This window comes from Silene latifolia, chromosome 6, assembly GCF_048544455.1.
Source record: "Silene latifolia isolate original U9 population chromosome 6, ASM4854445v1, whole genome shotgun sequence".
NCBI lineage: Eukaryota > Viridiplantae > Streptophyta > Magnoliopsida > Caryophyllales > Caryophyllaceae > Silene > Silene latifolia.
The window spans coordinates 111,933,618-111,947,447 of record NC_133531.1 but is presented as its reverse complement, the minus strand read 5'-3'; the positions used below and the strand labels follow the sequence as shown (position 1 = coordinate 111,947,447).

Genomic DNA, 13,830 nt, shown 5'->3' with positions numbered 1-13,830 from the left:
CATAAGAGAAGTTTGGGTGGGCTCTCAATCCGGGGTGATATTGGTTGTTGTTAAATGCTTGCTTGGCCGGACTAGACTCTCATATCCCGTTCACTTGCTCCATACAATTGCCATCTCCAACCACTAAAGGACACTCATTGGGTGGGTGTCCTTGGTCTCCACAAAGCTCACAACTATAGACTTGGTTCCTCATAGAAGAATTGCTAGATGTTTTGCTTGAGCTCATCAAGGCTACTTGTTGCTTAAGCTCTTCTATCATCTCTTTCACTTCCACATTGTTGGCCGATTCGACCGTTGACTTCCCTTTCCTCTTGTGCCTATCATTGTTCCAATGAAAGGTAAGAGAAGCCATTTCTTCAATAAGTTCTTTCGTCGTCTTGTGGTCTATCTTATCCAAAGCTCCCTTCCCCGAGCCGGAATCAAGGTTCATCTTCATCTCGTTGTTTAACCCTTCATAGAAATTGTTGATGAGCTCATCATCCCCAATACCGTGGTGAGGACATAGCCTTTGGAGACCCTTGTACCTCTCCCATGCTTCATAAAGGGTCTCATCCTCTTGTTGGGTGAACCCTTGGAGCTCACTCTTGATTCTTGCGGTTCGTTGGGGTGGGAAATACTTGTTGAGAAAAGCCTTAGAGACATCGTCCCAAGTCCGTAGAGAGTCGGGTTCACAACTTTTAAGCCATTCCTTGGCACTTCCCCTCAAAGAGTAAGGGAAAAGCCTAAGGCGTACGGCATCTTCCGTGACTCCATTGGCCTTGAACATGTCACAACTATCCAAGAACTCGTTGAGATGCTCGTTGGGGTTTTCGGTGGCTCCCCCTCCGAATTGGTTACCTTGGACAAGTTGTAGCAAGGTGGCTTTCACATCAAAATTGTTGGCTTGAATAGGTGGCTTCACAATACTCGGATTCACCACCTTTTTCGGAGCCAAGTTATCTCTCATAGGTACCGCGGCCATTGTTACTTCCGTTTCCGGTGTTGCAAAAGGATTTTCGAAAGTTTCAAAGACCCGTGGTTCTTCTTGAAGATTCTCAATTACTGGATTTTCTTGAGGAATCGGTGTTTCTATAAGCCCTCTTCTACGGAGCGAATTTAGTCTTCTCGCGGTTGCTTCGATCTCGTGGTCAATCGGACGTATTGGTTGACCTCTTCGAGCTCTCCTAACCATGCAAGAAATCCTACACACTCAAGAGAGGGATTAGAAACAAAAGACTTAGTCTAAACAAGAACGAAAACAATTAATATCTAGCCAAACTCCCCGGCAACGGCGCCAAAAACTTGATGGTATCAAGCTATACCTCGCAAGTGCACGATTTTATCGTTGTACACTATTAAGGGTCGATCCCACAAGGAGCAAGGAAGACTACTAATCATTTTAACTCTATGGTTTAGCTAAGTCGACAATAACGGGAGAAGGTTATACTAGAACTACCAACAACAAGGTAAAACAACTAAATAAAGAAAATAGGAGAAAAAGCAAGATAAACTAAATGGATGTAAATCAAATGATTTAAAAGCCTAAGACTCGGTTCTTCCCAAACAATTCGTAATTCCACACAATCAAATCTCTTGGCTAATCACAAGGGTAGTTAGGTGAGGAGGTGACGACTCTAATTCGCCTAAGAGCATATAGGCTGAGTCGGAATGGTAGATTTCAATGATGAAATTGCACTCTAATTTGTCCTTTTGCTTAAGTCCTGCATTGAACTGTTATCTTTTAGCTTTGTCTTCTGCATATCTACGAGTTAATGTTGAAATTTAGCTGAACGAATAGACTTGACCTGAAATTTTGGCAAACTACTTATAAATTCTAAGTTTTAGAGCTCAATAAACTGGTGTCATTTATGACCAGTTTCATGTAGGATTGTGAGTAGTTACTCCTTGCATAACATGTTCATTAATTTGCACGTATATGAAATTCAATTGTTTTTTGCTTACATACATTCGGGTTATTGGTTGGTGTCACATGCAGGGAGGCGCTTACATATTCCTTTTCTTTCATTTTTACCCATTAAACTCCACATTTAGCCAAATTTACCTGTTGACCCTTACTACATCCAAATTTAGCCTGCCTTGTCAAGCTAGTTTAGATTGTTTTGTGGTATATTGTTTATTGTGCCAAGTTTGGTTTGTATTGTATTATCAGGAGTTGGTAATTTATGGAAAAGGAGGATGAAAAAAAAATTGAAAAAAAAAAGAAAAAGGAAAGAAAACTTGAAAGGAAAGAAAAGAAAAAAAAAACAGACCGTGTAAAAAGAAAAATTCGTTTGTGACGGTCTTACTCCTATACTTTACCTATATCTTTTGAGGAGTTGTGTTGGTTGAGTGAGTTTTTGTGCCATATGAAGGGTACTTGAGTTTGATTTTATAATTGGTTAGGAATTGGATGTTGTTATATGGTATTGTTTAGGTGCTAGCTTGACGCTTTACCTCCACATTTTCCATACTTGTTTTGCCTTTTCTTACCCATTACCTCACTTTACCATATTTTTGTAAGCCCTAGGCTGTGATAGGACCTTGTTTGGTTGGAATTTATGTACGGTAGTTAGAATTGTCTATCATATTAGTTGCATGCATGTTTATGTGAGTCGTAGTTTAGGTGAGTGACTGTTTTCTCTTCTTCTCTTACACATTTATACTTACCCTTTGCTTTATGAGAGAAGAGTGACCCGTGAGAGTCCGATTTTAAAGGTCTTTCAAGGTCGACGGTTCAGCTTTATTATAAACATCTTACGACTCGTTTGCATTTGACAGTTTTTGCTATAAGTGTTAGTTTGCTGCATTAAATTGGTTTAAGTGGACAATTTATAGCTAGCTCTGAGTTTTATTTTATGAAGTTTTGCATAGAGTTTGCTTGGGGACAAGCAAAGGTTTGGTTTGGGGAAGTTTGATGCGTGCATTTTATATAGACTTATTGTACCATATTTGCACGCATCTCTGTGCATATTTAGTAGTGTTTAGCTACAAATGTCCCCCGAATTGTCTACTTTGGTTTCTCTTGTCTTATTTGCAGGAATGAACCAAAGAGAAGTGGAATCAAGCTTAAAACATGTCCCGGCCTATGCATGCATTTAGGAGATGAGTTGACTCGGAGGTTGAAGACTACTATTTTGAGATGCGCATAGAAGTAAGTTAACTAGGCGAGCAAAGGAAGAACTTCAAATTACTAGTGCCTAATTTGAAGAGCCATATCTCGAGTTCTACAATGGATTTTCAAGTGATTCCAATTGGAGATGAAAGCTTATTCTGTTATCTTTCCAACGCCACCGAAAACGCTCTGTTTTCCCAAGTAACGAAGAAATGGCGCCCGCTTGAAGTTCAGTGTGCGAAGCAAGAATTGTGCGCTGGAAAGTACTCGATCGAGTACTATCTTGTTCGATCGAGTCCTTTTTTACTCGATCGAATGGTGCCTTTTGATAGTGTTCGATCGAGTACCTAAAGTCCTCGATCGAGAAGTTTTAGCTTGGATTTGTTCGATCGAGTGATATGAAAGTGCTCAATCGAGTAACTTGCTATGGACACGGGCTTTTTAACTTAATTTCGTGTTTTAGGTTTAATAATTGTCTTTCCTATAAATAGGAAAGACGTCATTAGGTTTAGACTCTCTCCTCTCCTTCTTCTCTCCTGATATCTCTCATTCACATTTCAAAAACACTTTTCTATTCTTGTTGGACGTTACTCTGCTATTGTTTTGCCGGATTCAAAACCTCTATAATTTCTCTTTACTTTCTCTATTTATTTCAATTCTCCTTTGCTTATCTCTCTCTACCATGTTTACTCTTGCTTTGTCCTTCGTTAATGCTTTATTTACTATCATGAGTAGCTAGATCCCTTGTGCTAGGGTATAGGGGAGCCATGGTGACTAGGAAGTATTGAGATTAGATGATTAGGTTTGGCTGAATTTGGATTGTGTTGTTAATCACTGCTATTAACTGTAATTAGCTGCTTGAGTCGACGCATTTAGATATTAACTTTGGTACACCTTGATCTGGATCAGAAGATTGGAAGGGGTAAGACCTGCAGTGAATATTAGAGCATTCTAATGAGGGCGGAAGCTAAGGTAGTAATGTTTTAGGGTGAATAACGGACCGGAAGGACCTTTTTCACTACCCTGCAGAACAAATTTGTGCCGACCTTTAACGCTAGTTTTGCATTCTTAGGAAACCATGGTGAACCGACAATCCTAGCACTCTCTTCTCTCCTTTGACCACATCTTTGTCTCTCTCGCTATTTTTAATTCTGTTTTTAGTTTAGTTTAAACAACACAAACCCCCCTACTTTGTGACCGTAGACAGACTCAATAACGAGTAGATAGTGACCGCCTCCGTGTGGAGATCGACCCTACTTCCACTAACTTCTGCTAGTTGTTTTAGGTATTTATTTTTGGTACTAAACGACGGTATCAATAATCATCCTTGATTCTACATACCATGTGGTTAGAGTTACGGACACATAGTGAGTACAACCACAAAGGAGGTTTTACAGGATCAATATATATTTAACATGATTATTATGAAGTTGTAAGACAAGATTATGAATAAGGGAAAGCTTATATTATAAGAAATTGATATATTTTACAAGGAAGGTTTTATGAGAGATGTTTTAGAGAGATCTCATACTTAGACTTTGCTTGGTTATGGCAAGTACCAAGCATCCTTATTTATAGTACAAGCTAGGGAGAATATTACAAGCATATGCCAATCACATCACACAATATACACCATAAAATTAAAGCTTATATTATACACCATTCCTTTATTTAGACTACTATTTAACTATCACTTCATGTCTTCCATTATTGTCTTTTACCCGAGTACGATGATAAACTTTGACTAATTACAAAGCAATGAACTTAATATAATTAGTTCATATCAAGCATTTATACACTTTCCATTCGCAAAACTATTCATGTCAAGCATGCAAAACCGAACCCGACATCGAATATTATCAATACAATGATAATTACTCCGAGTCACGTTCTTTATATTAGCACAAAAACGGTCTTAACGACCTTTTCAATAAAAGCGGGTTTTAACACCCTTTTACAAACGATTTTACAAACATTTTCAACAACCAGGAGACACCCATTTGGGTTGTCACCTAGCTCGCACCTAAACAGGCTCTCTTAATTCCAGTTTTCAAACCTGGGCAGACCCACTTGCATCACCAACAGGCTCGCGCCTCAATGGCTGCCTGCAACTGCTCCTGTCCCATTTCCAGCACTCATCCAGGACGATCCCGACTTCGGTTAACCCGAATACAGAACGGATCAGATTGATGATTTGCATTTTACACTTTGCATTCTATAAACTTTTTTAAGACAAAGGATTATGTTAAGCACCACAAACCTAACTCGGTAAATGAATGTTTAATTTCCGCCTTGCATGCAAATCAACATTAAATCCAACTCGACATCAATTACTTGATACTTGGATAAACAACCGACATAGCAAATCTCACATGTTAGGTTTAAACTTGTTTATGCGCATTCATGCAATTAACCCATTTTATCAACTTTTGCACTTAACCAACCAAGATCGATCAGTAGAGGCTGCTACCGCGGGCGGGATTGGGTGTTCGATTAAAGAGCTTTCCAATACGTACCCTCACCTCTTACTCATAAACTTTGGATAATAGATGACCTTATCTAGGGCGAACGAGAGTCATTCTAGCGATAGGATGCTAAAGAGGGACAATTCCTTATCTTTAGTACCTATGTCAAGAACCGCTTTTTGCTTCGTTTAACCGAGGTACAAAGTGGATTCGAACGGTTTCCAGGCATCCCATAATTGCTTGGTGGCGACTCCGAACATCGCTAGCAATCGTTTTGAGACCTTCACCGAGATGAAACCGACCGGTCTAAAGCGATCCGGTCGAAAGCTTTTCTACGTCACCGAGCGTGGCTTTCCGGCTGCTGCATGTCCACGGATTGGCGTGCAGGTGACCCATATCCACACTTACTCTTGCCCTTATATGTTGCCTCTCCCTATAGTGAATGTCATCTTATTCTTCATCCCCTTGGTCTGAGCCATTTGCTATTCATCGTCCTCCTCAACCAAGCCAACAGCCTTTCCTTTCCCTTTTCCCGCCACTACCTTCTTCTTCCCTTAAGCCTTTGACTGCTCAATCATCTCATTTGTCACCACTTTCTCAGCATCTATCAACAACAAAATGAATAAACTAATTTAAAACCATAAACCAACAAACAAATAAACTGGAACCACCATGGTCATTTGTTGTGTTCATTATATACCGACATGGATCACTTCCATGTGTCCATTATTAAACCAAAAATGAAAACAAAAAACGAAGAAACAGAAAAAGTTCTATAAAAATGAGTATCTCCTCCGACATTATCAATTGCATTTGTCTCTCTAGTATTCTCTTTAGGTGGTTGCCTTTTGCTGTTATTTTCTTTACCATCTTACCAATATTTATGTTAACGGAAAATGCACGCGGTGCCCTTGAAGTTTGATATTTTGCCCGAAATACCCAATTTTTTTATCCGGAAAACTTTAAGAGGCTATAACTCATTTTTACGGACTCAGAAAGTGACGATTTGTTTTTTTAAATTAATTATCTTTCCGAGAACTACGACTTGAAAAATAATTGTCGAGTTTAAATTCATGACCAAGAGATATGGTCACACAAAGTTTGTTCGGTAAAAAAACTTTGACATACAAAAACTCGTAGCCACGGGATCCAAATACGACAATTTTTTTTTTTCAAATCGTAGTTCTCGGAAAGGTAATCGATTTGAAAAAAAATTATCACTTTCTAAACTCGTAGACACGAGTTATGGTCTCTTAAAGTTTTCCGGATAAAAAAATTGGGTATTTCGGGCAAAATGTGAAATCTCAAGGACACCGCGTGCATTTTCCGTTATGTTAATGTTTTCAATTTTGATTATTTTGTATGAAGAGTTTTACATGAGAGAGGAGGAGAGAATTTGGAATGAGAGAAAGCAGTAGAAGTTGAAAGAGAGAAGATGAATTTGTGATGGTGAATGGGATAGAATTAGGTTAAAAGTGACTTTTCAAATTTGTGGTAAAAACCGTGCATTGAGAAGGCAAGAGATTTTAATTGTTTTTTTAATACCCAAACAGTCACAAATTTTGTGACTTCTTTACCGTTTTGCATCTAAGTGCTACTATTTGACCCGTCGTAAACTTGTGATTTGACCCGTGGGAGAAGACGCGAATGGAATGAAATGGAAGTGAAGGAGCAAAGATCTCTCCATTTCTTGTCCATTTTCTCTCACATTCCTACTTTAAATTATTACTATTATTCATTCATCTCATCAAGACTTGCACTGTTAGATGTTTACAAAATATAATCCGGACCTTTGAAAGGAAATTGAGAGGTTCTCAATTGGAAGTGAAGTGTGGTAAAAACGCATTAGAATCCTCTCCATTTCTCTCTCCCCATTTCCTTCTATCAAGCCAATTTAATAATAATTTCCCTTCTAACTTCCACTTCCCCTTTATTTTTATGCATAAATTAATAACCGTTAAATGTTGGAGGATGCGATTTTGACGTTGTAAGAAAATGAACTCTCCATTTTTTTTTTCGCAATTGCTAAATCCCGCACACCTTTTTACTAAATCCTACACACTTTGCCCTAATATTCCAAAATTACCCTTCGTCATAAAAAAAACCCAAAAAAAGTTATCCCCCTTCTCTCTCTCAAACCTAACCAATTAATTAACAACTTCACAATTATGATTGTAATTCGCACATATAATTTCTCCGTTTTATCAGCAATGTTATTAATACCGTCTTTAAATTGATTTAATTAATGTTAAAAAAAGGGGGGTTTTCTTTTAACAATTAGGGTTTTAATGGATGGATTAATTTGATACTCTATAAGTTTATTCAATTGAAATGGCCGACATTTTTGACAAATGGACAATGCAAATTGTAAGGCTGCAAATATTGAACTCATTTGATTGATGATGGATCAAGCCGAAAAAGCATTTTTCAGATTTGGTTGCTAGCTGCAAATATTTATCGTCGTCGACCACCATCGTCGGAGTACGATGTCTCTATTGGCGCAGAGTTCGTCTATTCGGCCGGTATACGTGATTTAGCATGTTTTTTTGGTCGGTGTGAGAAATGTGAGGGGTACATTTGAAATAAGGGGAGAAATTGTGCGGGATTTAGTAAAATGGTGTACGGGATTTAGCATTTTTTTTTTTAGGAAATGAAGGAAATGGAGAGGATATCCGTACAAACCAAGGAAAACAGCGCAACAGAAAGCAATGGAACTTGGATTTTATTGATTACCCACCAGCCAGGGCAGCCACTTCACTTCACTTCATTTCACTTGAGTTTAAATACACCCTCTCTAATCCTATAATCCAACTTCTATGTAATGTAATCAAACTAGCATTAGCATTACAATTCAGCTGGACCACTTTGTTTAACTCCCAAGATTCCTTATTTTTCTCATTCACTCAACTTTCAGCACAAATTCTTATGTTACTCCAACTTTGAGGCAAAAAGATTCCAACTGCCCAAGTTTCACCACACATTCTTGGGTCTCTATATATAATTCTGGAAGCAATATAAAGGACACATCTTAATTTTGTAAATTCAAGGTAATTTCTTTTTCTCAACCACTTCAATCAATTTTTTATTTTACTTTTTCAACTTTTTTCTCTCTATTTGCTGCAGAATGCATTTGAAATTAGCTAGATCTTGATATCAGTATATCAGTATATGTAGTTAAAATCATTTTTTTTGGAACTAATTGGGTGATCAAAGACTTTTTTTATGGTGGTTGCAGCAAAATCAGATCTTTATGGTGTAAAATTCAAGAAAGAACAAAGATTCAGTAAAAATTGGGTATCAGCTGTATGATTTGTGCATTTCAATGCTCAATTAAAAGTTCATTTTTGGGTTTTCATGGACTTATTTCTTATTTATGCAGTATTCAATATAATTACATGTTCTATAAAGTTTTTCACAAATTACAAGACGGTCTAGAAAAAACACTCCTGTATTGATAGTTATGCTTACTTTTGATATTGCTCTTTGTCGGCTGCATTCTTTTATGTACTTTTACTTTTGATGATGCCCCCTTTAGAAATGCATTAATTTGTGAAGATCATAGTACATGAAATTTCTTTGCCATAACTTACCTTTGAAGCAATTATGGTTGGTCCAACTTATATTAATAGGTTTCATATGTAGATTTGACAACAAAATCATATGCTTTTTCTCACTTTTTAGTAACAATCAGTGGGGACTGGTTGCTAGACTAATTTGGGCTGTAAAGTTTGAAGATTGGTATATAGCATCATGTGACCCCACCATCATGTGCAAAGTAGGTTGATAGAGCATCACAAACTCTCATTCGTGACGGAGAAAATGTGACCGAATTTTGATACAAAATGTGACCATTTTGTGATAAAATATAACCATTATCCGATAAATAAGAATTTGTGAATGATTATTATTTTCATAAAACGGTCGCATTTCCCCGTCATAGGAGAGACCAACTGGACCATGAAATCTCATTGTTTAATTTGTTTATGCCATTATTAAAGTATATTAATAATCTACTTTGACTATTAGATCTGGTTTCATTATTAATAATGCAATATATTGACTGTTGTTTTTGGCCAATTGCCACTTGTTTCTTTCTTTCTTGCTTACTTCTAGTTAAAACTCTACTCTTTGGCTGCTTTTTCTGAATAAGATTTGAATGTAAAATATGAAGTGATTTATATTCATCTCTCTGGTAAAGTATCTCCAGTTTTATACAGGTCAGTAAACTGTACTTTTGCAGTGTCTGTGAATTCTGTGTTCTACTTTTTATTTTGATGATTTGTTTGAGCTTTTTGCCTTGTTAGAATGGTAGCTTTGATGTTTGGAAAATGTTGCATTTATCTGATTATTCTCCTTTTAGAACTCCATCTGTCTCATGTTCGGAATTTGGTTTGCTTGCGCATGTGATACCGTCTCACACAAGACTCAATGACTAACAATTGTATATAGGTGAAAGTTAAGAAGCTATTTTGATGTGTATTTTTGGGTCTATTGATGCAGGGAAATCAGTAAGTTCTAAAGTGCTAGAGAGATGAAATACAATAAGGACGACAAGCCGCAGCAGCCTGATAGAGGCTTGAGGATTGTCCCCTTGTCATTGATCGTTGTTTTGTTATGTGGGCTCTCCTTCTATCTTGGTGGTGTGTACTGTCCTGATAAAAATCTAGTCGGGGCTAAAGATATTACCGATGTGGTTACTAAATCGGTTACAAAGATTGGATCAGGGGCCGTATCTCTTCAGATCAAATCCTTTTCGTTCCCTGAATGTGGTGTTGATTATCAAGATTATACTCCTTGCACGGACCCAAAGGTACGGACAACGCCTATCTGATTTATATGTTATCTACTTAGTTTTAGAGATTGGCAAAGGCTTTTGTAAGACCGTCCTGTTGTAACAATGATGTGTGGATTCAAAGTTCCGGGCCGAGTTTTTTATTTTAAGTTGAAAACTCAATCCAAAAACACAAAACACCTTGTATTACAATAGGATAGTCTTCCCCAAAACTTTGAACTATGTTAAAACATTTTATCAACACAGGATCATACTTTATTGTATTACTCCGTATGTTGTGTCTTTTTGCAGAGATGGAAGAAGTATGGTTATCAAAGACTTACTTTCCTAGAACGACATTGCCCGCCAATTTCGGAAAGAAAGGAGTGCTTAGTTCCCCCGCCAAATGGGTACAAACCGCCAATCAGATGGCCGAAGAGCAAGAATGAGTGTTGGTACAGGTAATGTTACTTATAAGACTGCAAGCAGAAATATATACATTAGAGTGGTTGTCTTTTAAATGCAAAAAAATGAGGTTTCTAATTCAAAAGATTATTCTTGTAGGAATGTGCCATATGATTGGATCGACAAACAGAAATCTAATCAAAACTGGCTGAGGAAAGAGGGAGAGAAGTTTCTCTTCCCTGGTGGAGGTACAATGTTTCCTAAAGGAGTTAGTCATTATGTAGATCTTATGGTTGATCTGATTCCTCAGATGAAAGATGGGACTATTCGTACAGCTATCGACACTGGCTGTGGGGTAAGTATCATGCTATGCTCGTTCTCTCATAAAGTATTTGTAAGCCGATTTTTCATGATATATATAGTGGAAAGTTGCACAACAACCAATTAAATATTTTTTTTTTCCTTTTTCAATGAAGGTTGCTAGCTGGGGAGGAGATTTGTTGGATCGAGGAATTCTAACCATTTCTTTAGCCCCAAGGGATAATCATGAGGCGCAAGTCCAATTTGCTTTAGAGCGTGGTATTCCAGCAATTCTAGGTGTCATCTCAACACAACGATTACCTTTCCCTTCGAACTCATTCGATATGGCTCACTGCTCCAGGTGCCTCATTCCATGGACTGAGTTTGGTATGCGCTCTTCTAGTTTTATTGTTGAGCTTAAACTTCTACTATATAAATGTCACGTCGATGTTATTGAAAGTCCTTCTTGCAATTGCATCTTAAATAGCTTCTATATTACTCATATTCTTATGTAAGGCACGCCTATGTTATAAGTGAAAATAATTTCATTTTCTTCGTATAAAATAGTCTCCAACTGTCCTGTTGTGTGGGAAGAATTCTTCTGGCAACATGCTTTACGTAGCCAAATTAAAGTTCCAGAATGATATTAGATAGCTTTATGTTTTTTGCCTCCTAGTATTGAATTGGAAAAAGAGACCGGAATATAAAGCAAAAGCAAATTGCTGAAATAACGTCGGCTAACTTTGTATTTTGTTTTTTGTCTCTCCTGTTTGTAGGTGGATTATACCTTATGGAAATACACCGTATACTTCGGCCAGGGGGGTTTTGGGTTCTATCCGGACCTCCTGTGAACTATGAGCACCGTTGGCGAGGGTGGAATACTACCATTGAGGAACAAAGATCGGATTATGAGAAACTTCAGAAGTTGCTAACCTCTATGTGCTTCAAGTTATTTGACAAAAAGGACGATATTGCTGTATGGAGGAAAGCATCCGACAACGAGTGCTACAACAAGAAGCTTGCTAATCCTGACGCTTATCCCCCCAAGTGCGATGACAGCATCGAGCCTGATGCAGCTTGGTACACCCCTCTTCGGTCATGTGTCACTGTCCCGAGCCCAAAGCTCAAGAAATTGAGCCTGAAATCCGTGGCGAAGTGGCCTGACCGTTTGACGGTTGTGCCTGATCGAATTTCTGATGCTCCTGGTGGAAGTGCTGGTGCCTTTAAGCACGACGCTAGCAAGTGGAAGGTGAGGACCAAGCACTACAAGAAGTTGCTCTCAGCCATTGGAAGTGACAAGATCCGGAATGTAATGGATATGAATACATTGTATGGAGGTTTTGCTGCTGCTTTGATCGAGGATCCGGTTTGGGTAATGAATGTTGTGTCGTCGTACGGTCCTAACACATTGCCCGTGATTTACGATCGTGGACTTGTCGGAGCCTATCATGACTGGTAACTCATTATAGTTGCTTATAATTTTCTTGTCCATGGGAAAAAATTGGGGGAGACAGACTCACAGTAAGGTGGAGTTAAGATATAATGTTTGGATTTGAGTTTCGAAATTTACGTTTAAAAGTCACCTTAGAACTTTATAAGCTTAACCTATCCGATCATCGGACTGTCTTGCCTCAATCTTATTGTAAATCCATGGATGAATAGGCAAATTGCCATACTAACGAACTGTGTATGACGTAGGTGCGAGGCATTTTCAACCTACCCAAGAACATATGATCTTCTTCACATGGATGAATTCTTCACTGCTGAAAGCCAAAGGTAATCTCGCTTGTGGTCCTCTTATTGTCTAGCTCATATTATTACACTCGTGTTTCAGCAAACCAAATTGTTCCATTTCTGCAAAGGATGTCTCGATTATTTTAGGGGCCTTATCATCCTTAAAATTAAGGTCCTTCAAATATATAGCTTTAAAAGTGTCGTCCAAAATAAATTCGCAGAGGATTCGAGCGCAATGCAAGACAATCTTCACCACTATGGCACAAAAGTCCCATAATTAATCGAAATGCTTGATCTTCAGACATTCGAAAATTAAGCATCCTGGAAACCACAGAAAATCTCGAATCCTTTTTGAGAACTTAATATAACCTTTTAGTACCCGGCTCTGCTACAAAAGCTCGTTTAATGTAATGTTATTTAATGAATAGGTGTGGAATGAAGTCTGTGCTCCTGGAAATGGATCGTATACTACGACCCAATGGATATGTAATCATTAGGGAAGCTACCTATTTCTTGGATGCTATTAATACCATTGGAAAGGCAATGAAATGGAGTTGTCGTAAGGAAGACACCGAGTATAGTACCGAAAATGAGAAGATACTAATATGCCAGAAGAAATTGTGGTACTCCCAAGAGTTCAAGCTAGATGACGATCAAGAGAATTTGTCCAAGACCCGAAGCCCTTGAAGAGTTGAAGGGTATATGATTGAGAAGTTAATATACAAGTATACAATGGTATGATATAGAGATAGATAAACTCATAAAAGAACACAGGGAATGAAAGGCCAACATACATATAAACTTGTCGGCACTTGAAGTTAATTCCCTTGAGCTTCTCGTGCAGCGAAGAGGATACTGTCTCATTGATCACAAGAAACGTCAAAGATGGTCATACTGAAATTCATCTATTATTTAATTTGTAGGATATGAATTTTATTTTTGATTAAGCAAAATATATTTTCGAGTCTGCACTCGGGCAAGGTGCCCCTCCGATTGTTAGATCATAAAGCTGTGTAATTTCATTTCCTGGATTACTTTAGCTAATTTTACTCGCTATTAATTAC

The 13,830-nt window shown here is 37.9% G+C and overlaps 1 protein-coding gene and 1 non-coding gene across 5 annotated transcripts; both read left to right on the top strand.

Annotated features, from left to right (window-relative positions):
* Positions 1-485: 485 nt before the first annotated feature.
* LOC141589232 (small nucleolar RNA R71) lies at positions 486-592 on the top strand. The gene has a single exon (XR_012520181.1). It is a non-coding gene; the product is annotated as a small nucleolar RNA R71 (small nucleolar RNA).
* Positions 593-8,244: 7,652 nt separating this feature from the next.
* LOC141587107 (putative methyltransferase PMT21) lies at positions 8,245-13,830 on the top strand. 4 transcript variants are annotated; one of them, XM_074408536.1, is made up of 9 exons: positions 8,332-8,603; positions 8,792-8,850; positions 10,057-10,366; positions 10,640-10,788; positions 10,892-11,087; positions 11,209-11,419; positions 11,809-12,487; positions 12,731-12,808; positions 13,195-13,830. In XM_074408536.1, exons 3-9 carry the CDS (start codon positions 10,088-10,090, stop codon positions 13,451-13,453), a joined length of 1,851 nt encoding a protein of 616 aa, XP_074264637.1. In that variant the 5' UTR covers positions 8,332-8,603; positions 8,792-8,850; positions 10,057-10,087; the 3' UTR covers positions 13,454-13,830. The 4 variants fall into 4 exon arrangements, with proteins under 4 accessions (XP_074264633.1, XP_074264637.1, XP_074264636.1 ...); XM_074408535.1 differs by having other exon boundaries at positions 8,366-8,603; positions 8,792-8,859; XM_074408532.1 differs by lacking the exon at positions 8,792-8,850 and having other exon boundaries at positions 8,245-8,603.

What these genes read in the sequence shown, in the direction of transcription:
- LOC141587107 (XM_074408532.1), top strand. Translation starts at nt 10,088, where the DNA reads ATGAAATACAATAAGGACGACAAGCCGCAGCAGCCTGATAGAGGCTTG. An exon ending in AAGAATGAGTGTTGGTACAG is followed by an intron (nt 10,789 to 10,891) that starts GTAATGTTACTT and finishes TTATTCTTGTAG; the next exon opens with GAATGTGCCATATGATTGGA. An exon ending in GTCGGAGCCTATCATGACTG is followed by an intron (nt 12,488 to 12,730) that starts GTAACTCATTAT and finishes TGTATGACGTAG; the next exon opens with GTGCGAGGCATTTTCAACCT.